This window comes from Motacilla alba, chromosome 19 (genome assembly GCF_015832195.1).
Source record: "Motacilla alba alba isolate MOTALB_02 chromosome 19, Motacilla_alba_V1.0_pri, whole genome shotgun sequence".
In the NCBI taxonomy this organism is placed as follows: Eukaryota; Metazoa; Chordata; class Aves; order Passeriformes; family Motacillidae; genus Motacilla; species Motacilla alba.
The window spans coordinates 2,819,915-2,843,689 of NC_052034.1; the positions used below are offsets into that span (position 1 = coordinate 2,819,915).

General features: G+C 43.1%; 1 protein-coding gene across 4 annotated transcripts in view; it reads right to left on the minus strand.

Annotated features, from left to right (window-relative positions):
* The window catches only part of PPM1E (protein phosphatase, Mg2+/Mn2+ dependent 1E), a 61,419-nt gene extending 41,274 nt beyond the window's left edge, over nucleotides 1-20,145 (minus strand). For all 4 annotated transcript variants that reach the window (XR_005259402.1, XR_005259400.1, XR_005259401.1 and 1 more), the window contains exon 1: nucleotides 19,630-20,145. Coding sequence is in view for 1 of the 4 variants with exons in the window: in XM_038157723.1 (XP_038013651.1) it covers nucleotides 19,630-20,033 (404 nt within the window). In the remaining 3 variants the exon portion in view is untranslated. The remainder of the gene's footprint in view (nucleotides 1-19,629) is intronic.
* Nucleotides 20,146-23,775: the final 3,630 nt, after the last annotated feature.

Below are 23,775 nucleotides of genomic sequence, written 5' to 3' on the forward strand. Positions count from 1 at the left end.
ACAGATAAAAATAGGGTGCAGCTTAAAGCTTTATGGGGAGGGCACCTGACAGGCACAGAACAGCCAGAGAAATGATTAGATTATCTAATTATCCATATATTTCCCTGGTCATTCTGTCTCTCAAGTAAATGATTTTCATAGGCTGACATATTCCAGTTTGTGGGAGCAGGTCAGTGAGGAGATCAGGAATGAGTCAGCAGTGGAAGGCTGATGGCAGCATTAATCTTGAAGAAAGCTGAAGGATGAGAGGAAAACAGAATCATCCAAGATCAGAGAGGATATAATGGGCACAGAGGGTCTGAAAGGTGAACAGACTGATGGCTGCACAAGGGAACATCAGCCTGCAGGAAGCTGGCACAGCACAGGCCATCAACAAAGAGGAAACAAATGGACTAAAATAAGATAGAACCTTGAAAATTAGGATAAAAATAATTTGGATTCCAAAAGGAGGCATAATTTACCCAAAGGATGTCACGTCCTGGCAACGTGAGTGAAGCAATTGTCCAGCATTTGCTGTTTCTCCTGGTGATAAGGAATCAACATAATCTGGGCATTTCAGACAGTTCACAAAGGATTTGGCATGCAGTCAGGAAAGTCTTGACTTATCTTTTTGTCCCAGTTCCCAACCCTGTGAACAGTGGGGGCTTTGTGTGCCACCAGTGTATTGCTAAAATAGCCAGGTTGCTTGTAACAGCACTCCTTCCCCAAAATCACCAAAACAAGAATGGCTTTTTTATGTCTTTTGGATCAAGCTGTCATGTCTGTAAAATGCAGACATGCTGGGTATCCCTGACATATGGTCAGAATAATTTGGGTTATTTTCTTAAATACAACCTTCTCTTAAGGCAAATTTACTGTGCAAGAGCTATGGAGGGAAAAATGATGCAAAATAAATCAGTATTCAGTTCCAGGGGAGATTATAATACATATTTAATTTTAATAGATACTGAAACTCTCTGTTGGGCTTACTATTCAGGCTAATTATGACTAAACCAAAGTGGTGATTCTTTCCCTTTCCTATGTGTTTGAGAAAATTTGGGTTTGTCTGCAGAGAACAGGGAAGTACAGACAAGGTCATTCACCTTCAGCTGCTGAAAGAGCTCAAAGAAAGAACCTGAACTGTAATTTCTGCCTCTGGAAAAGAAAGCAAACAGTTAACCGGTGCCAGGATTCCACAATATGAGTTTAGGAAAGCTCATAATCCTCAGCTTTCCAAAAGGGCCACCACACGAAAATGCAGTGGTGAAGGAACAGATCATTCTCTAAGGCCACACTGGCAGCTGAAGTGACTGTCACAGCAGTGTCCCCAACTTTCTCCTTAAAATGGTTCTAACAACATCCCTCAGCCCTCGCCGAATTAACTCGCAGTTAGCACGTGTGAGGCTGAGCTCAAAGTTATTTTAGGAGCCAACTGGAAAGGAGATTCAGCCTTTTTAAAAATGGAATTGTTTTCTCTGGTTTGAGACGGTTTCCATGGAGAGACCACAGCATATGAACATCTTTAGGCCAAGTGCTTTGCTGCAGGCTTATCTGAATGGAGGCACCACAGGAGGAAGGATAATTGAGGCCAGTTGTTTAAAATTCATGGGCCTCCTCCTATACTTAACTCGGGAGCAATTTATTTTCATTATTTTGATCTGTTAAGCATTTAAAAGTTAAACAGTGCTATACACACCTTCTCTTAAGTGACATATCTTAATATAATATTTACTCAGGATGGAATAAACCTAGTGGCAGCAACGTCAGGCTGTTGGGTGAGGGTGACAAAGTGGCAGGAAAATCACACTGTAGGTTAATGTAAAGGGATGCATGAGGGAAAGAAACCTCCATCCTAAATTCACACACAAAATACTGGGCTCTGAGCAGACTATTGCCTCTTGGGAGAAGCATTCTTCTTAGTTATAATGAATAGGTCTATTAAAAAGGCAGTTTACTCTTCACTAAAGGAAAATAAAGCCAGTAGAGTGGTGGTAGTTACTGGAAGCAGGGATGTTGTTATCCTGCTTTATAAACCCTGCGTGAATATTTTCTCTGATTGGGATCTCAGTCCAGCTTCTCTCCTCACAACTTCCCCTCCCAGCACAGACAAACAAGAAAAAGTACACAGAAGGCAATAAAAACCCATGAAAGGAATAGAACAGCTGCTCTTGGAGGAAGAGCTAAGAGTTTATGTTGTTTAAAAAGTAAATATACTGGATATGCTGTTTGCTCTTGCACGCCTTCACAAGGCAAAGCCAAAATTCAACCTTTCCCCTCAAAAAAATGCTAATTGGAATTTGGCAGAAGCAAGTTTTGGGATCGAGGAGCTAATGTTTAAATCTGATAGACTGACAAAGATTTACCTAAGTCTTGAGAACATTTTCAGAGCTTAAAAAAGCAGTTTCCCTCCTCTGTGCTCACCCCATCACATGAATTGCTGGTTTAATCTGTGTTTTCCCCAGTGCAGTAATTCATGGTCAGGCTCCTGCTCTCAGGAATGGGGGTGGAATGCCATGGGCCGTTTCCAGCCAGGAATGTTGTGGGATGCAGCCCATTCCTGGTGGCAAAGCCAGATTAGGGCAGTCAGCACAGAACTCAGCACAATTCAGAGTAAATGTCTCAGTTCCATGGTCACATCCCAGGAAAATTAGGGTCAAAACCCTCAGATAGAGTTCCAGTTTTTGCTGATGGGAAATGATGACCTGAACTACTTTAAAATCCAGTAGAGGAGCCCTGACCTGCTGTTTATGGCTTGGAGTTGTTTGTTCTATGCCTGGGCCAAGAGGACACCTGCACACTTCTTCCAGGACAGAAGGGTCATTAAAAACCTGAATGGAAGAAGGACAGGAAGAAAATTTCCTCTGGCAAGTCAGGATGTTGCCACTCGCTCTGGCTTTGCTGCTCATGATAAATGTGAGTGTCAGGCTCTCAGAGCTGAGTCCCAAATCAGACAAGCTGATCCTCAGAAGATGAGGGCTGAGTCTGAGAACATTTTCTGTAGCTAAAGAAATTCCATTTAACAGCAGAACATTTACCTTTGACATCAGAACCTCTGTATACACGAGAGGAACAATTTACAATTGACATTTTCCACAGCAATACTCTGTTCCATTACAAATGCATCATGTTCTTTCCATTCTTATGCATGAAGAATAATGACCTTAAAAGTAACATTTCAATTTACAGGAAATTTTAACTAGCACAATCATCATCCCCAAAGGAACATGATATTGAAACATTATTCTCTTGAACTTTGCAAAACACAGTGAGATATCAACACAAATAACAAACCTTTCACTGATTTAAGGCACAGATACTGTGGTGAGGTATTTTTGCAAGGAAAAGCCAATTTGCTCTTCTCTGCACAAATAATATTAATAATTAACTGACAGTCCATATTCACTGACTCAAACCAAATTTCCTGAGATGAGCAGGGGTACAGAGAAGCAAAATTATCAGATTTTGCCGGGGTTCTTTGACCTGCATTTCTTGGCCTAATGAGAAAGTGTCTCATTAAGATGCAAACGAGCAGCCCATGTGAAAGGAATTCCAGCTTTCCAATTGCCTTTGTAATTTCCTGTATTATGACAAACTAAACACAGGCAGATATTTTCAAACCATTAACTGCAGATTTTGGGATTTTTTAGGTCAAGATCTGGTTTACTATCAATATACACTGTGCTATGTGTATATGGGAACCCTACTCTTTTCCTATAGAGCAGAAACCAGTTCTGTAGCAAACATGGGTTAATGAAACAAGGACACTGATGAGCCTCAAAAGTCCTGTCAGCCACAGCTCTGTAAACAAAATATGTCAGCAGGAGAAAAATGGAAATGTTCATGTGTTTTCCTGCTTGAAATTCAGGATCTGATTCTGCTGTTTGATTGCATCTCTGGGGATAAACTCAAAAACCAGACAGGCTTGCTTTGTCATGTTCCTCCTCTGGAGAATTTTGAAAAAGAACCTATTTGCACCAGTGAAGGTTGAAAAACTCTGAATCAACAGTGACATGCTCAGCTGGTTTCTCCCTCCAAGACAAGTGAAACAAGAAGATTTTGTATCTTTTATCCAACTGAAGCCATTGCCCCCAATGGATTTTACACATTCACAAATATATTTATGATGCCTCATTAGCCTGGCATGATGAATAAACTCCATCAATCAACATTTATTTTACTAGATTTAACTGCTATTACCCTTGAGTTGAAAAGGAAATGAAGAAAAATGTAGGCTTGTAGGAGCTGTTAGCCCAAGGGCTTTGTTAAGGATGAAGGGAAAAAAAAAAAGGAATAGAATCATTTAGGTTGGAAAAGACTTTAAAGATTGAGTCCAACTGTTCCCCAGCACTGCCAAGGCCACCACTACCCCATGTCCCCAAGTGTCACATCCACAAGGCTTTTAAATCCCTCCAGGGACAGTGACTCAGCCACTTCCCTGGGCAGCCTGTGGCAGTGCCTGATAACCCTTTTGTTTTGTTTTTCTGTTTTGATCAGGGAACAAGAATTACTCATCTGCTGTGATTATTCCTGTGAGCAGCCATACCTTCCAGCAGGGTAAGGGCAGGAGGTGCAGTGCCCCTCTCCATAAGAATCTCCACAGTTAATGGGAGCTGCAGCAAGAGGGCTGGAAGTGGTGAGCTCCTACTCACATGGCAAGGAACGGGGATGACAGGAATTGGGGACGTTGTTGAGGTTCTTCGTGTGCCACTGGCGCTGCCACGTAAATCACCAGCAGAAGTGCCAGTGCTGGGGAATTTTAGATGAGCACTCACTGGGGAAGGGAACAGGAACCCTGAGCTCAACCCTGCTACTGCAGCTGGCAGAAATTGTGCTGAGATTTAGCACAGGACTTGTGTTTCAGGAGGGAAACCACAGCCTCAATCAGCTCTAAATTAAAATATATTTATTTCCAGAGCCTGTGCATGCTCATTTCTGTGTGTGTATGCCTTTAAAGATAAACCAGCGAGCAGACAGATGTTGATTCATGGAGAATTAGAATTAAAATAGCCTCCTTGCTGATTACACCATTCAGCAGAGGCTGTTTTGTCCTTCTTGATGTTATTTTTTCATTGCTGAATGCTCCAACATTGTCTCATCTCCTATGTCCTTTAACACCATGTTCATAATACCACAAAGGTACTAATTGACCAGAACATTCCAGCGTGTATATTAAGACTTCCATCATGCAAAAATAACAACATAAATGGCTGGGTTTTCCTGTGCTATCTATCTGTAGATAGGTAGCTATAATCCCCAAATCTCTCTATATCCCCATCCCTCTGTCTTATCTCCAAAACAATACTGGAAAAAACCCACAACAGACCATGCTTATACGATGCCATATTAAAAGCTCAGCAGAATTTCATTAAACAGCTACATTTGCTTTGTTTGAGATTACAAACACAGATCTCCCTCTTTCTGGCAATCCATAACCCAAGATATTTGGCACTCTATCAACAATTCCAGACTTGGAAGGATTATAGATGTGCTGACAGTTAAAGGGAGTTAGAGTTCCCTGCCTAAGATAGATAAGTAGCATGTACTCTTTGATAAGTCCTATCAGAGCCCCACTCTGACAGGAATTCCTCCACCATGCCACTAAATCTTGCACCGTGAAGCTCATTAAAGGCGCTGCCATTTGTCCCAGCAGAGCCTGAACTCCCCTGTCACCAGGAAATATATTCCATTTCTTTCCCCAGTTACACACACGCTGCTTTATAGTCCAGATTCAGAATGTGTTCAGGGGGCTGGGAGGGGGGGAGAAGGAAGGCTTTTGTAGGAGCACACAGATCCAGCCCCTGTGCTTCATCTGAGCTGTAAGACAAAGCTGTCCAGTGGCTTTGTGTCAGAGGAATGGGCTGAGCAGTGCAACACCAATTCCACTGTTTGTAAACACTCCGTTTCATCATTTGCACAGGGTTGCTCTGTTGAAATGAGGAGTTTCTGGAGAAACCCAGCAGTTTTGGGGGGGGTGTAAATCTCAGCTCTTTAGTTGCAGTGATTCCTCCCCGTGCCAGGTTTTTGCAGTATCATTACCCACACACAGAGCACGAGGATCTCAGCCAGCTCCATTCAGGAGCAGCACATCCAAGTTGACTGAACATTTTTTTCCTACAGGAATCCATGATGATAGGTTCTGCAGAACGTGGTCAGACTTGTGCTCACTTCACTGGATGCTACGCCATTACGAAATCCATTCTGAAATCTCTTCCTGCCTTCAAGATAATTGGGAAAATAACAGAGCTCCAGCAGCAAAAGCCTTGCTGTACGTGTAATGAAGATCTGGGATCAAACATCTCAACGGATTCTCTTAAAATAAGTGTATTATAATTTCCTAGATTATTACCTGCCAAAGCTCAGTGGGTGGGCTCTGAAGGCCTACGCTGTCAGGAATCCCAGGTTCTTAGAATCCTGTCATATCTGTCTGCATCCACCCCCTCAGTGTTTCCAGTTTCCCTTCTCCTGCTTCTGAAAGTAATTCCCTTGGTAGCTGTCACATTAAGATATTGGGATACAGCCTTCCCACTGCACTTTTGGATTCCAGCTGAACCTGACTGTCAACTTTGCTAACAGAAAGTGAGTACAACCTCCTCCAGTGCCTTGAGATTAATCTGCCTTGAGCTAATGAAAGTCAATTTCTAATTTCAACCCTTAATTGTGATCAATAGGGCTTGAATGAAACTTATCCAGACAAACAGGGAGAGAACTGATAGGCAGAATCCATATCCAATGTGGCCATTTAGGATTATGTACCAGCCAGATTGGATTCTTCAGGGCTAAGGATTTTTCAGAAAAGGGGAGATGACAGCTCGGAGTTATCACTGGAGCAAATCTGGTGAGTTAAGGAGCACAGTAAATGGGTTTAGAGTCCCACAGATTATCACTGGTTTTTACATAATGGACATTCCCATTCACTGGTTTTTACACAATGGACTCCCAGTTTATTGGGAGAGGTCTGTTCCCTGCAGGTGGCAAGGCCTAAATCCTGACTGAGCATCACCTCTGACTCTTCCCTCCCTCACTTTTACTCCAAACCACCTCAGAGCCTGGACAGCTTATTTCAGTTCCTGTGGCATTTCTGAGACACAGTGGAGAGGAAAACATCACAGTTCTCCTACATTCTTAATTCAGAACAAAAAACCCACCACAGGGCCTTGCATACACACACCAACACATCATTTAACCAATTCTGTATTTTTAATAAGATCCCAATCAGGTTATTTTTAACTCAGAAAACTCATTTGACCTTACTGGTGGCTCATGGGCAAGCTTGTTGGCTAGAGATAAAAGCTGTTCTAGACAGGGCTGTTCATTTGTGTGCTTTTTTTCCCCCTATTATTGAGCACCATGGCAAATATTTTGCAGAAATAAAATAACCAGAATTATATTTTCAGGCCTGATATCAAGGGCAACACTTCCCAAAGTGCTTTGTTTACGCTGCCATTTTTCAGGAACTTTCCCAGTTTGTTGTTCCCACCAGTGTTGTGATGAGGGCAACAATTTTAGACACTTGAGTGCAAAATTTCCTTATCATGTCACTTCCCCTTGCTCTAAGTGAGGCTGGCAGCTTGCATTTGCTACTCATACTCACAGTAGTAGTCTCTCCTCTTTTCACAGAGTACTACAATGCTTTTATAACTGCACACAGAGAGCAGCAGCAAAACTGCCAGTAAAATTAATCAGCCTTGCATCTGTGTTAAAAATCCTGCCTTATCATGCATATATTTTGGTTTTTCTCAGATTATGGTTACACCAAGTGAATAATGAATCTTTGCAAGCAAATGCAGAGAGAGGCATCATCCTCATACAATTGGCTGCGTTCACACAACAGGGATGTGTAAACTATCTTTGGATCCAGGAGGTGGAAAAGAACAGATGAGTCTGTGGAGCAGAATAATACTTGTGGAATGTTTTCTTCTACAGGATATCCCAGCATGTGGGCTGGAACATGCAGCTGGGGGAGTTACAAATAGACTTAATATACCATACTATAAAGTGTATATGCTGTATAAATATACTTAATATTGTAAATCCTTGTTTTGATATTAGGCCAACACATCACTCCACACTTCAATTCTGCCAGCAAGCAGCAGAGAACCAAGTCCCTTACAAAAGAGGAACAAATCTAACAATTACCAATTTCTCTTAGATGTCAGAAAGAACCAATCTACTCATTACCAATCCCAGCCAAACTGGGGAAAGTTCATCAGCACCACATTCAGGGTAACTTGCCATGTCAGTGTCCTTCTGTTTGCCGTGAGGTTTCTAAAATATGAGGAATTCTTATTTCCCATGTATAAAACAACAATAGGGACTGGTAGAGAATGAGAGATTTATCTTTTCAAACTGCTCCTGGAAACATAAAAGCATCTCTGGCTGGTTAGACCACAGAAACACTGGATGAACAAGACAATTTGTACCAACTGTTTACCCTGTCAGACTGCCTTTGTCATGGAAGAAACACTGAACACTGGCAAAAGAGAATGCTGAAACTTGAGAAAGATGACAATTCTATAAATCCATAGTTATGATATTTCAGCTGTTGCACCACAGCTACATCATTGAATAAATAAGGGAGCATGGCAGGGTAAAAGGTGCAGTTCTCCCCAAGGGATCAAGCAGAATATCCAGTTTTTCACAGTGCTCAGGGAGGAGTGCTGTGGTTTGCATGGATTTCAGCTGTCCAGCCTCTAACTAGAACTGACTGGGTGATTAGGTGCAATCAGTGTTTTACTGGGAGGTTTAAACACAGCCTGTTTAGAGAAGGTAACTGAAGTGATCATCCTGGCAATTCCTTTTAATTGTTTGAGCTGATGCAATGCTTCAGGTCTAATTACACTCACAATTTTATTTTTTAAATTCTTTTCAATTGATACTGTGTCTATTACATTTTCTCATTCTGCCCCTTTCTTCTTGAAGGTTAATTGGTGACTGCTATGTCTGTTGGAAAACAGCCCCACTGAAATTTCAGTTTGTTCTTTTTATAAGGAAACTTTCCAAGCTTCTTGATAGCACAGCAGAAGTCTAAAATGTTTCCAAAACCGTTTTTCAGAAGCCAACCCAACACCAGAGTTTCTTCTCAATTATTTTAAATTTACATCAGTTGTATCATTTGAGCTAAGTGGTGATACAGTGATTACTTGGTTTGGCAGCACTTTCTAATTCACCTTTTCACTTGCATATTCCTGGTTTAGGAATTTTTATGGCATTTTAAAATGCCATTTTTATGTGGGACTTCTCTAGAGGTACAAGGAAAGCAAGACTCCCAACTGGATTCGTACTTGCAGCAGCAGCACAAATGTAATGTAATTTAATTTATAGCTACAGATTTAAATTTAAATGTAATTTAATTTATAGCTACAGAAATGAAAACTTTGTCACTGAACTGGCAGAGGGTGAGGAGAAAAGATCAAGAATGAAAAGGATTCTCTTAAGTGGAGAAGAATTTTGGAATGTTTACTTTTAAACCGAAAGTGACTTGCTCTTTTCTCTTTTTTTCCCTCTATAAATTTTTCCAACCTCCTGCCCTGCTTTATGTATTTATCCTTCCTTTTTCCTAGAAAAGTAAAACAAATCATCTTCCTTAAAAGAAAGGATAAATATAGAGTAAATTAATTAACTCCCTTCTGAGACATAAGGGTTTATGAGACTGGAGGATGTGTTAGTTTATTCTTGGATTTAAGAACAGCAGTTTTTGAGGGTCATATCCTGTGCCTTTTTATTTAGCCTAAACTTCCTTTGACATAACTTGGAAGTCCTTGACATGTAAAAAATGCAGATTGACCTCCAGACACGCTGTGGAGCTTGGCATTGCCCTGGAACTTCCCGGGTTTATTGCTGCTACCAGGATCACTCCCAGGGTTTAACACCTCTGAATGTTTTGTGTTCTGTCTGCCAGACAGCCACAGGCAAAACGAGCACTGTCACACCTCGTACACACCGAGAGGAGACGGTGGAATTATTTTATCAGTCTTTCCAAAAATCCTTTGTGTGCAGCCTGAAACAGCTCCCTGAAAAGCACCTGGAGCTGGTAGTAGGATATGAATAGCAAACCCCCATGAAGGCAAGAGCATGAGAAAGCACCAAATCCTTGTCCAAATTAAATCACAGCACAGCCCTGCTACCTCACAGGGATGTCCAAGCACAAAGCCAGCCCTGTGTAACCAACTTCAGCTCAGGAACTGGGCCAGGATAAAAAATGGAGGAATTTCTCTATTTTGCAAGCCCCTTTCACAGACTGACAATGATTCTCTAAGGAATGAATGGGGGGGTCACTTAGGTTTGTGGTATTATTTAACTCTTTCTTCCTCTTTCTGTTTTATTATTTCACGCCACCTTGATGAGCTGGGTCTCATATCTTCACAAACATAAAGCAGACTTCCTCAAAGTGCTTTCCTTCTTCTTTTTGTACTTCCCCAACAGATGTTCTTTGTTATCTCTATTTCAGAAAAATTAAAAATGAAACCCTCTCCACAAGGTGTAAATTCCAGATTTCATATTTTAGCTTACAACCTTTGTTTCCATTACTGTTAAGATGCACAGACAGAGCATGGAAACAGGAATTGCACAAATTCATCAGTTTTCAGAGGACAATAAATTAAATGGAATAGTTTTCAATATGTTAATGAAAAACTAGCTTTTTATTAGGTAAATCCCATATTTTGTAATGTATAAAATATATATCTTGTAATTGGTTTCTTAAAGCTATTTAATATAGAATTACATTAACAGAATTGGAAGAAGAGCTTTTTTAAAGAATGATAATCTAAATATTTAGAGCTCATTGCTTTCTCCATTAATTTTTCAACCAGCTAGGATGAATTTAGGAAGTATTTTTCAGATTTATTGTATTCTACTCTATATATTCACCATTGACAAACCTTTTTACTTGCATGTCCCAAGACACAGGAAGAGTTTGTAAAATTCGGGTGAGGAGAGAAATACTTTTAGGATATTTAGTAATTTTGTAGGATAAACTATTTTTTCTCTAATCCCCAGAGCCAGATTTAGAACTTTGTGGCTTGGCTCATGTTTTTGGAGATGACTTTATTGTATGTCATGGACAGCACTGGCACTTAGGAAAAAACAAAGTGAATGTGAATCGTGAAAATATCTAAAAGCCAAAAAAACCTCTCTAAAATTAGCATACAATGTAATTAGGGAGATTTGAAGAATTCTGTATGATCACTTGGGTCATTCCTAATCAGCCAAAGGGAGAGAAGTTGACAGCAATGAGGAGTTTTAAAGCATTTCAATTGGCTCTCAGTGCACTGGAAGGGGAGCAGTCACTGAATGCAGGCTCAGCTCCTCCCCAGCCTGGACACACATCCCAGAACCTGCGGCTGCTCTCCCCACTCATCCCACAGGGAGCTGCACCAGGTTTGCAGTGATCTCTCTCACTCTCTGTTTATATAGAAGACAATCATTTCCATCGATTTACGCAGTTTGTGCCACTAAGGTAAAAGGTTAAAAGCTCACACTTCTGTTTTATCAAGGCTCATTTCTACTGGGGGCACTTCCCTACTTCAGGTTAGGATCAGTTCATTTTCCTATAGATTCTGATACTTTGACTATTTTAAAATTTGAACGTTTTGGAGTGCCGAGAAGAGGAGAGGTTAAGTTCATGTCACACCAGGCAGATCCCTCAGTCTCTGAGAAGCAAACTCCGGTGAGAAAGCAGAACTAAGAACAGCCCAACATCCCAAAGTGCATCTGTCCCAAACAGGGCTGCTCCTCTAATCCCCAAAAATACTGAGCTTCTGACTCCTCATCAGCAAATATTTGGGTTTTACCCACCTTTTCAGAAGAAAGGGGTAATAAGAGAGAGATGAAAGCATAAACTTGTTTTAGACAGGGACCCTTATTAATAAATACATTAATTAATCAATATTTCCTCAAACACAGCCATGACGTGACAAACAGAATGACACCAGCAATAGGAAAAGCTTGGAAAAGCCTTAGTTTAAAATATATGTCATGCTGTGTACAAGTGTGTACCTTTAGTTTGTAACTTACTCAATTCCTGCTTTTTATCCAAGTTGGAATTTTAGATAATTTATCACTGTTGGGCCCAGAGGTTCCAATAGGAATGTTTCCCTGGCTTTTCAGGTGATCTATTACAAACTAACAAACCAAATGTCTTATTTTTAATATTTATTTTGTTGAGAAAAAGAAAACAACAAAAATTTGTTTAATTCTCAACTAGAGCATGGGAGGTTTCAGCCTTGCAGAACCAGGAGTTAGGACTGAAGGAATGGAATCATCGTGGCAGGTAATTAATCTAACATGCAGAGCACTGTGTTTGTAACACTGAGGAGGAACAACTCACCACGTTCATTTCAGCTCTCTGAACCTCAGTAAGAAGGTCATAGCCTGAGGTGGAAGGAACAGCCCTGGAGAAAGTGCCAAGAAGTTAAAATGCCAAGGGCCTATTTTTACATGCTGCTTCTATTATTAGTTACATCGTGGGGAAGTACAGAGCCTAGGAAAAAATCATATTCTCAAATGAGTAAAGTACTCAAATTCTTTATTGTAAATGAAGAGCAGAAGAAACTGAAGTTAAAAATTTGTTAGGTACGATTTAACAGGCTTTACTGGATCATCAAAGGCCAGCAAAAATAGCTTCCAAATCCCACCCTCTGAGAAAATTAAGGGGCTGCCCACAATTTGACCCAATTAATCAAATATTCCTTTTCCTGTAATTGCAGTTTCCCGCTTCAGGTTTGTGTGCGTCCAAACCCATTTGGCCATGATCAAAGTTTAGCAGCCCACTGCGTAATCCTGCTCTGCCACCAAAACCCAGCCAGGCCAGGGTGCACAGAGAGTTCAGGGCTGGGAGCAGCACCACAGCTCCAGTTGCTGCTGCAGTTACTCAATCATTACTTGCCCTCAGCTGTTTTCCATCCAATACAAACATAAACTGAGGTAATCCTGCAATCTGGTTAACTTGTTTAACTTCTGTATTAATTATAGAAGTACCCAAGGGCAGCTATTTCCCACGCACTCCTAATTTATGGCTCTGATGATTACTTCTTTATAAAATGTCTTATTAAAGGCGGGTAATGTTGTTTCTTCTTAATGAAGTACAAAGGCACGGCAGAAAATGTTTCTGTAAAACAAGTCCACAGTCTGCAATCATTTTATCTAATCACTAGTGCGTTATAACAACAAAAATCTGGAATATTTGGTTAGTAATTGAGATTTCAGCCAACCCAAACAGAAGGCCCTAAAGTACAACTTGTAGTAATGGCCATTTAGTAGAGTCTTGGGTTCCTAACATGTCTCACACACATATTGTCCAGGATGCATTTATTTTTATAATCATTTGCATTACATAATTGTGATTGCATTGCATAAGACGGTCTTGCAGCATGCTTCAAAGAACATCTAATGTTTTAAACTGCTAACTCCATTTCATCCCCTTCCTCACATGTCTTTCCTAGACAGCGAGGAGAAAACAAACCAAAAAAGAGCAGGCACCAAAGAAAGAAAATGGTGTGGAACAGCCCGAGAGTATTTCAGGGTATCAAATATAGTAATAAATAGTATTCTCATTATCTGTGTACTGCATGCCCTGTTGCTTTTGCTTTTAATGTGATCATGTAAGCAATTTAGCCAGACAACAAAAATGAATGAGAGCAAACATCACTGAGACAGCAGCCAAGGCGCTGAAACTCCTGCTCACAGAATGCAAAGCAAACTAAAACTCCAACCTTCCATGAAAAGAACTGCTTCTGAGTTCTTCAAGGAACCGGTGAAGAAATACTCTGCCACTGCTACAGGCAGTTACAAGGAGGGATTTTAAGGATAAAAATGTTCTATGCAGTGTTTTGTGCAAAAAAGAATTACTAGAGAAACTCTCCAGAGGAGTGAAGTTCATCACATCCAAAAGGCAGAGTCAAAAGCAGTTCCACACAATGGCCAATAAGATTTTAGTTTCAAGAGTGGTTGTATAAGGTCCAAAAAAAGAATGTGTTAGCACAGATCTAATTCTTCAGTCAGTTTGTACTCAAAAGCAAACAGCCTCACTTAGGAGGAGCGGAATCTGTGCAAATTGCTCTTGGGTCAAAAAAAAATCTTGGTGTGAAAAGCTCCTAACAACATTAATTCCCTTTAATGTGTTGTACTACCAGCAACGTTCATTGAAATAAAAGCAGTGGAATGAATATATTTCCATAATCTGTTCACTAAGAATGATTTTTTTAATGCTATATAAAGCAACTTCCAAGCATAGTCACCCTCGTGCTTGAAAAACTCAGCATCCTTTTAATCATAAAGTAGGAAGTTTTGAAATGTCACCTTATATGTTAAACCATTACAAAATGTAAATCTGCAATTTAGACAGCTCATTTGAGCTGATATTCCTTTTTTTTAAATAAGTAACAAAATATTTGATTTCCTTCAGTATTTTTAAAAGCGTGGGAGGGTGAGCTGAATGTGCCTTAGAAACAACAAGAAGAATCCCTCAATGTGTAGAGAATTAGTTGTGTTTGGAAATTGTTTATTTCTAAACACCACCTAATTGTAGATGATAGTGATTTCTAGGCTAAGGGGATGAAATGTGTGTGCCATGACACCACCAGCACCCAGAAATGGGCTCTTTTCAAGAGTGACAAGGTCCCACCAGCAACACTGAAGCTCTTGACTCTCTGCACACCCTCCTGTGGGATGATTTCAGATTCATTCACAGAGAAACACCAGGATTTCTACACCAGAACCCCTTGGCTGTGATGTCAGCATCCTCAGCCCTACCCAGCCAGCTCAACAGCCACCCCTGGAAGGGATTCCGAACCTTGGAGGGGCTCGCGTGAGAGTCAACACAGCCACAGCCTCGGGGTGGGAAATCCCAGACTGGCTTGGCTTGGAAGGGACCTTAAAGCTCTTCCAGTGCCACCCCTGCCATGGCCAGGGACACTTTCCAATGGCCCAGGGTGTCCAAACTCTGTCCAACCTGGCCTTGGGCACTGCCAGGGATGGGGCAGCCACAGCTGCTCTGGGCACCCTGTGCCAGGGCATCCCCACCCTCACAGGGAACAATTTCTTCCTGATATCTAATCCAAGCCTAGATTGGACTAAATATTCCTAATATGGAGGCTAAATTGAATGTTCTCTATCCAATCTCATTAACCACAGAAAATGCCCAGCCAGGTGCAGCCAGTATCTCCTGCTGTCATTCACTGGGGGCACAGGCCAACATTATCATTTCTATTGTAAAACCTCACAAAAGATGATGAAAAAAGCACCACGTTAAAAAGGATGCAATGACTTTTTTGTTGGTCCTTGTGATTAATATTAGACATGGCAAGTAGTTAATTATATTTCTTAAAAGGGCTTTGAGATTGCAATCAATAGAATTGATTATAAAAGACAAATTATGAAGGGGTAAAACATGGCAGCCTGTTTAATATGATGCTAAGAAAGCCCATCCAGCATCATACGTGAATTTCAACTTTAGGTGACAACAGTGCCAGCTTTCATGTGCTGGGGGTTTAGAGAGCAAGTTAAAACATGCATATCTGCTATTTCAGGGAAAGAATTCCATCTCTCCACTCAACAGAGATGAAGATAGCAGAAAGAACAGTTTTCAACAGCTTACTTTATTTAAAAAAAAGGATTTCTGCTCATGGAAAATCACCACAAGAAGGTCTTTAGCTTAACATTGCAAGCTGAGGGGCAAAACCTCCCTTCTCATGCACTGTCCACATTTCACAGAACTCCAGAGTTAGAGGGGTGAGCCTGCATTGCCTTTTTCGATTCTTTATAGTAAGACTGTGGGAAATCCATAAGCAAAAAATATTTTCTCTCGTGAAGAGAAAGAAAGGATCAATTAAAAGAACTCACTTCAAATGCTGCGTTTCGTTTGAATCTAAGCATTCTGTGAATGTTGCACTGTATTCTGTGAAGAAATGTAAAAGGACAGTGCTTAGAAGCTTTTCCCTTCATGTTCCAAGTCAAAGCAAGGCTTCTGCAATCCTTAAAATAATCATGTTGTCATCAGGGACTTAGTTAAGCACTTAAGATGACATAAGAATAAATTTCAGTTTTATTTTACTTACCATCTTCTGCAAACTCAGCACTGGAGAAGTAGGGCTACTTTCTAAGCTTGTTCAAATGAAATTTGAATTCCTAAATGAACTTTTGAAAGCAAAAATATTGTACCTCCAAAATTACTGAAAATAAACCTTAGCCTAGGAATTATACCAATTATATCTGTTCCCATCAATAGCTTGGGGCAAAAAAAAAAAAAAAAGAGAGAAAAAGAAAAGCAAGAAGAATATACAGTTGAATTTTTCAAAGTATTTCATTTGAAAAGGAAAAAAGGAGTGTAGCAGCAAGACAAATTTGTGCTTCCTGGTGACACAACTTGTAAGAGTCTGGCTGTGTCCTCTCTTGGCAAGCACAACTTTGCTGATTTGTTTTTCAGAGGTCTTGTCAAGAACCAGCTCTTTAAATGTGTCAGGTTTAATAAAAGTATCAGTAGGAAGAGGAAGAGACCAGAGCATGATATGTGACTTTGTTACTCAAGTTAGTAACTCCCTCCTTTAAAATGAGTCAGAAATCAGGTCTGATTCAGCAGGAGCAAGCAATGGGGTCTCACATTGAATGTTTTAAGGCCTTGGTATGTTTGTTTCTACATAGAAGCTCTGTAAATTATCTTTTTCTCTTGAATAATATGGTGTAGCTCTAGCCTGAAAGTTCATTTTGTGGTTATCAGCCAATGTTCCAAGGCAATCCCCTTCTGACTCTTTTCTCCATCGAATGCACCTCCTGTTGATGGGTTTCATTCTGTGCAGGGTCACTAAGAAAACACACAGTGCCCATTTTGTGGCATTTAGACAGATATAAAGATTACAATAATCTAATTTTCCAAGCATATGTTGCCTCTACAAAAAATAAAAAAGAACAAAACCAAACCAAACAGGAACAGGAAACCTCAAAGGGGAATATGAGTCTTTTGGAAAATAGCAGGAAAATCTCATAAATAAGAACTCTTTGATACTGATCTACACAGTGGCAGAAAAACATTATATTTTGTCATGATTAGCAATATGTTCTCATTTCTGAAATGGTCTTACTTTCCTCAAAAAGATCTAAAGCTCTGTGCTTAAAATAGCTGAAAACCAGCTGTTGGATTTTTCACAGCAATGGGTTTTATCTTCATGCTACATAGAATGCAAACCAGTCATTTGTCTAATACATACTTGTAGAAAACATACCTTCAGAATGGCCTCTCCTGCTAATGACAAGCCAAGGAAATATTCCCTTTACATGAGTTTTCATGTGCTTTTTTTAATTAGGTTTTTTATTATTATTTTAACACTTTCATAACTGTTTGGCACAAGAGCAGCTTTACTCATCCAAATCAAGTTCCCCACCTCTGGAACCATCTGAGCAGTTGAGCCCTTGGCTGCAAAGGGTGAAAACATTCTGCTTTCGCCTCTTTTATAATCTTGTCACATTTAAAGTTTCTCTGGTGACTGGAGAGTGAACTAAAAATACAGTGCCTTACCTGAAGAATACTTTTGCATCTTTCCACTTACCTCAGATTCCACCACCATTCAAGAAAAAGCTATTTCAGTTTAGTTCTGTCTTAGGAGTTGTTAGATGTGGCTTAAAATATTTTAAAATGTTTTATTTAAGCCTTTAGGAAACAGTTTTCTCACACCGTAATCCCATGCTCCCTTGATTTTGAGGTGGCCCTAGGTTTTTGCCTAGAGGAGGAAGCCTGCATTGATTTCACCACAAACAAAGCCAGGGGATGCTTCATTCAGTTACCATCCAAAGATTTATACTGAAGGCTGAAAAAACCCAAAGAGCCACAACCTGGCAAGAGCTGTCTCTATAAAAAGATTCCTCTCAAAAGGTCTTTTTTTTTTTTTTTTCCCTTATTAATTTCAGCCATGAAAAAGAGCTTCAGAAACTGGGGAATCTGGGGTATGGGGACAGGCAGAGACAGAAGGGGCTGGGGAGGAATTCCAGTTCAAAATCATTTCATAGCTACACTTCAAATAATACTTTCAAATAATCTGCTCCATGTCCGAAACTTTATTCCCACTATCGTGACTTTGGATTTCACAAGCCTGTTTAAAAATAACCCAACAAAACACGTCCTAAATAGGTAGAAGGGACTTGCCTCTCTGCTCTCTACCACATCCTATGAATGTGCTGCTGTATTCCAGAGACTTTCCAAAGGTGGCAGGGCGAGCATGTGTGAATAGGAGAGCTTTGTCCTCTGCAGCTATCATTGTGTTGTCCCTACCGTCCACAAACGCAGAGGGCAGATGAGAACTGGATAGAAACAGACCATGCAGTTGTAAAACCCGGTTCTTTTCTCTCTTTATTTATTTATTTCTGCGACTGAGTAACACCTCTCATTACAATTACCGGCTCAATGGCAGAAAATCTCTCCGGTGTGCTGTGCAGATTTTCACAGCTTCATTTGTCTCCTCCTGTGGCATCAGTTTAAAAAGGTTCCTAAAGAATTGCCACTAACAACCGCTTCTATTTCGAGCCTTCAAAGCCGGAGCTGAGCACAATACAAGGCACTGGTAACTGATCTTTAGGTTTCAGTCCACAGACTTTCCACACTGGGAATAGATCCCATCTGTTTCCTCTTTATGCACCAGCCTTTAGAAAGCACAGATCTGGAAACTGCCTCCGTACAGAACCGAGTATAGCCGGCTTTCCCCAGCTGACGGCAGAAAAATCCCCATGATTATGGATAGCTTTCTCCCAAGGTTTTCTACTCCTCTTTTCTCCCCGGTCTGTGAATACACGGTGTGGTTTTCTCCATGTGCGGTGGTTTTTTGGAAGGGTGAAGGGACTGGACCGCCTCTCTTTCCTTGCCCCTTCTTCTTTCCCCTTCTTGGCAGAGGTTTCCCCATTTACCAGCCCTCACAGGGGGAACATTTCAATTTCAAGCCCCAGCACAATCAACCACAGGCAAACCCCCCTCTTTGCTTTGGCACCAGAGCGTGAGACATTTCCCCCATCGCTCTCCCTCCCCAGCAAGCTGCTCTCCAGATGGATGCTCGTGGCTCTCCCTTGTCTCTTCCCTTCTCCTGTCCCGGCCAGAGGCAAGCAGAGGGCACAGAGCAGAGGATTCCTTGGGGCAGGGGCAGCCGCACGGAGCAGGACGCTGTGACCCCGGGATGCTCAGCACCACCGAAGTCCTGAACTCTTTTGCCTCGGGGATCCTCCCTGTCCTTGCTCCCCTCCCTCAGCCCCACGCTGGGGAGTCCCCTCAGCCACACACTGGGATGTCCTTCAGCCTCACATTAGGGGCTCCCTTCAGCCCCACACTGGGAGTCCCTCAGCCTCATACTGAGGGTCTCCTCAGCCCCACATTGGAAAGTCCCTCAGCCCCACATGGGGAGTCCCTCAGCCTCACACTGGAGAGTCCCTCAGCCCCACATTGGGGGTCCCTCAGCCTCACATGGGGAGTCCCTCAGCCTCATACTGGGGGTCTCCTCAGGCCCACATTGGAAAGTCCCTCAGCCCCACATGGGGAGTCCCTCAGCCCCACATTGGAAGGTCCCTCAGCCCCACGCAGGAGGGTCCCCTCAGCCCCACATGGGGAGTCCCTCAGCCCCACACGCGGGGGTCCCTCAGCCCCGCGCCCTGCCCCGCTCCCCTCAGCCCGGCACTCACTACTTGTAGAGCTGTTGCAGGCAGAGGTCCAGGCACTCGCCCTCCACCTCCTCCTCCGTGATGTACTCCGAGAGCGGCCGGGGCAGCGAGGGCAGCGGCGGGGGCGGCGGCGGCGGGGCGGGCGGCTGAGGGTCGCCGGCATCGCCCTCGCCGCCTTCTCCCTCCTCCGCCTCGGCGGCCGCTCCCGCTTCTCCCTCTGCCCCGGGCTCCTCGTCAGCGTCTCCCGCGGCTTCGGCAGCGGGAGGGGGGGCCGCCGGCTCCGGCTCCGGCTCGGGCTCCGGCTCGGGCTCCGGCTCTGCCCCGAAGGGCCCGCGGAACTCGCCCAGGAACAGCTCGAGGAAGCGGCGGTAGGTCTTCTCCTCCGCGCTGCCTCCGCCGCCGCTGCCCGAGCCGCCCGCGGCCATCGCTTCGCATTCCCGGCCGCCCGCCGGCGGATCAGCACTGCGCCCGCAGAGAGCTCCCTGCCCGCCGCCGCCGCCGCCGCCGCCTCCTCCTCCTCCCTCCCGCCCGCCGCCTGCGCGCGCGCTCCCGAGCCGGGCCCGCGGGGCCGCGCACGCCGCGGGGGGTGAGGAGGGGAGGGTGGGCGCGCCCGGGCGCCGGGAGCGCGCTCGGCGCTGAGGGGGGCCCGGCGGGGTCCGGCGGCCGCCCGAGGGGGCGGCTCGGGCCGCGGCGCTGGCGGGGGAGCGGGAGCGGCGGCAGCCGCGCCGCTGTGATGAGTCATGCGAAGGCAGCCAGACGCGTAGGTTCCTCACAGGAACCCGGAGGAAACCTGAGCGCACATCGCTCGTTACCTAATCCCTGCCTCCTTCGGGGCTTCCCTGGAGCTTCCGCCGCCGGCGCCGGCGCCTCCGCGGCTGCCGGAGGGTGCGCGGGGCCGGCCCGGGCTCGCCCCGCCGTGAGGGGACGGCGCTGTCCCGCCGAGCCGCGGCCCGCGCCGGGGCCAGGAGCAGCCTCGGAGAGCGGGTTTGACATCGGAGAGCGTTTGCGTGAGGGGAAGTGGCCATGAGGAAGGAAGAGGGTAGGTTTAGTTCAGGTGTTCGGGAGGGATTCATCGCTGTGAGGGTGGGGAGGCCCCGGCTGCTCAGAGAAGCTGTGGGTGCCCCATCCCTGGAAGTGTCCAAGGCCAGCTCTGAACACCCAGGTTCAGTGGAAAGTGTCCCTGCCCATGGCAGGGGTTGGAACAGATGATCTGTAAGCTCCCTTCCAACCCAAATCCTTCTATGATCCTGTGGTAAATTACATATTGCACAGTATCTACTCATTCCATGTTCTGGCAAAGGAGAATTTGTGAGGAGCTGAAGATGCTACACCAACTAAAACTTAAAAGATAACCTGTCAGTGGGAGACAAACGGTAGTGAAAATTCTCTTGCTGTCTAATAAATGTCTTTCATTTGTGAAAGGCATTTTGGCTTGTTTTATTCATTGCTGCTGGAAAGCTATTTTCAGAGCTATCAGGTCCATAAATACAATTAATGAACAGGTATAATTGCCACACATTTAAAATAGCTTGTACACATGGGAGGGAACGATATCCTTAATGTGAGATATACCTTGAAAAATGGCCAAATCACGAGCCTCATATGCAAAAAAGATCCTCAAATTTTTATGTCTTGTAACAAGGACAATATCTTGCTGAAACCTGTTGTTCTCTGCATTGTAGCAATTACCTCTGCATGTCAGGGTGCTCCTATAAATCTGTCCTCTGTTTGGTGAATTATTTCAGAGGCAAACTAATTTTAGAATATTTCCAGCAACCGCATTCACTGATCATATTGTGATCTTGTGAATATGTAAAAGCCCTGAGAGTTAAAAATGTGATTGTCACAGTTAGTCTTAGTCCTTCACAGCTGACAGTGACAGAAAATCACATCGCTTGTCTTGGAAGGTTATGTCTAAGCAGTGTTTTTCTTTATGCCATTTCTTTATTTTCAATTTAACATTCGTTTATTTAGTGAGTACCAGGTAGGTTTGCAGGGTAAGAAACATTGAAGGGTAAGAAACATTGCAGTTCTTTTGGAGCAGAGAGAGCTCCCAGTTGCAGCTGATGATGCCATTGCTGGATTTTGTTTTTTATTTTTTTTATGTTTGTGTGTTCTGCATCATCAGTGAGTCACAAGCCCTGGGAGGATGTATATCAATGCAAGTATCACAAAGCAGTTTTCACTTCATGATCAGTTGTTTTTCCCTCAGAATCCAGAGGCAGTTGGAGTTTCTAAGAAACTATAATCCAGATAATCTTAATGTAATATGATCTGAATTATAAAAATTCCTATTATTACAATGTCTCAGGGAAGTCACAGCTAATTCAACAGATGCAAGATCACCTTCATGTTTTATGAAAAAAAAGCAATTAAAACTCTCTAAGAAGAGATTCAAAAGAATTTAGGCAGCCTTTTCCTAAAATTTTTGTTAATTTTATATATATTTTTAGTTGTTTCAAAGAGCACGGAAGAGTATCTGGGAGTAATACCTACTCTGTTTCATGCTGAAATGTTAAAGTTACCAGATGTCCTTGATTCATCTTGGCAGTCCCCGTGTGCTTCTCATCATTTGTCTCGTGGCAGAAGACACTAATTAAAATGAAATAGAGTAGAACTCCACGCTCAGGACACTTCGTCAACTTTTGGCACTACGGTCAAGCCAGGATTGTTTTGCCCTGATATTAAACAGAGAGCTGATGGCTCCAAGCCACGCGGGCATTTGTTTGTGAGAGGGAAAGGTGGGAAACCATCGCCGTGAAGCTGGAACACGGAGCAGACGGCGGCAGTGGGTGGTGTGGCTGAGCCAGGCAGGAGGCTCTGCTGGCCCTGCTCTCTCTGGGGCCGCTGCGGTGGCCAGCTCCCCCAGAAGGAGCCACCCTGCCCGGGAAAGGAAGCTCTGAGCACCCACTGAGCCCTCAGAGCGTGTGCTGGGCGCTGTTCTGAAATGTTTGGAGCGTTCGGGAACTCCGGGAGCTAAATTTAGAGTGCCTGGCTGTGCTCTGGATATTGTTGGGAAGGATGGTTCCTATGGGATGAGGGGAGGTGGATGGAATAAACTCACAATTCCATCATTCTGAGATATCGTGTGGATATCGTGCTCTGGATATCGTTGGGGTGGATGGCTCCTGTGGGATGAGGGAAGGTGGACGGAATAATCTCACAATTCCCATCATTCTGAGTCTGAGACCATTGGAAATCATATGGAGAATAAGGCTTGCACCTCATGTGAGAAGGAAATGCAGGTGTTTGCATCATTTCCAGCTTAACAATGTTGCTTTTTGTTTTAAAAAAGAACATTTTGCAGTATTGTTTTGGAAGAAATCTGTTTCATTTTAGCCTTAAAACGATGCCTTCCTCTTTCTCATTTGCTGTTGAGTAATAAGCAGGGTTTGAACAGGCCTTGGGGAGGTGACCTGAATTGTATGGAGGGCAAAAATAAGTGCTTTTTAATTCTTTGTGACCTTTGGAAGTGACTCCTGCGGGCTGACAAGCACAAGACAGGCAGGGTTCATGAAGAATGCTTGGCCAATACCTAACATACCTGTGACACAAGATCTGATACCATACAAATGAGTTCAATGGCAAAACTCCAATGGTAAATGCCTCTTCAAAGTAGGGCTTCCTTCTTTAAAAAGTAGGGCTTTTGCAGTAAACCTGAATTAATTTTAGCAGCTCTATTCAGTTTTAATAATTCCAGTTGCTTAAGACTAAAGACAGCAGGAATTTGAGAGGAATACAGCAGGAGGACTCCTGTTGACAGAGTCAACATCCACCAAACTTCAGTTCATTTTCTCAGGTTCAGCCTGGTCAACTGCAGCTTTGAAAAGCTAAATAGCTTCTGTCACCACAGTTTTTCTGGCTCCTTGACCATAATAAGGATTTTTAGGGTGTTTCTAAACACCAAAGTCATTCTCTCTTTTTCTTTCTCTCATTATTTTTTTTTTCTTAAGTTTTCGAGGTCAAGTCAGCTTTTCCAGATTAATAGTCAAAGATTATTCTGAAATATCCCCACCCATTGCAAAACATGGGATTTCAGGCCTGAATCCCACTTCCAGCTGCCATGGAAATTTCCAGTCCCATCCCAAAGGAAAATTCCATTTTCAGCCTTCCATTCAGCCCCCTGTTTAGGAAAGGGTGTGCTTTGAATCAGTGTCCCTTTCAAAC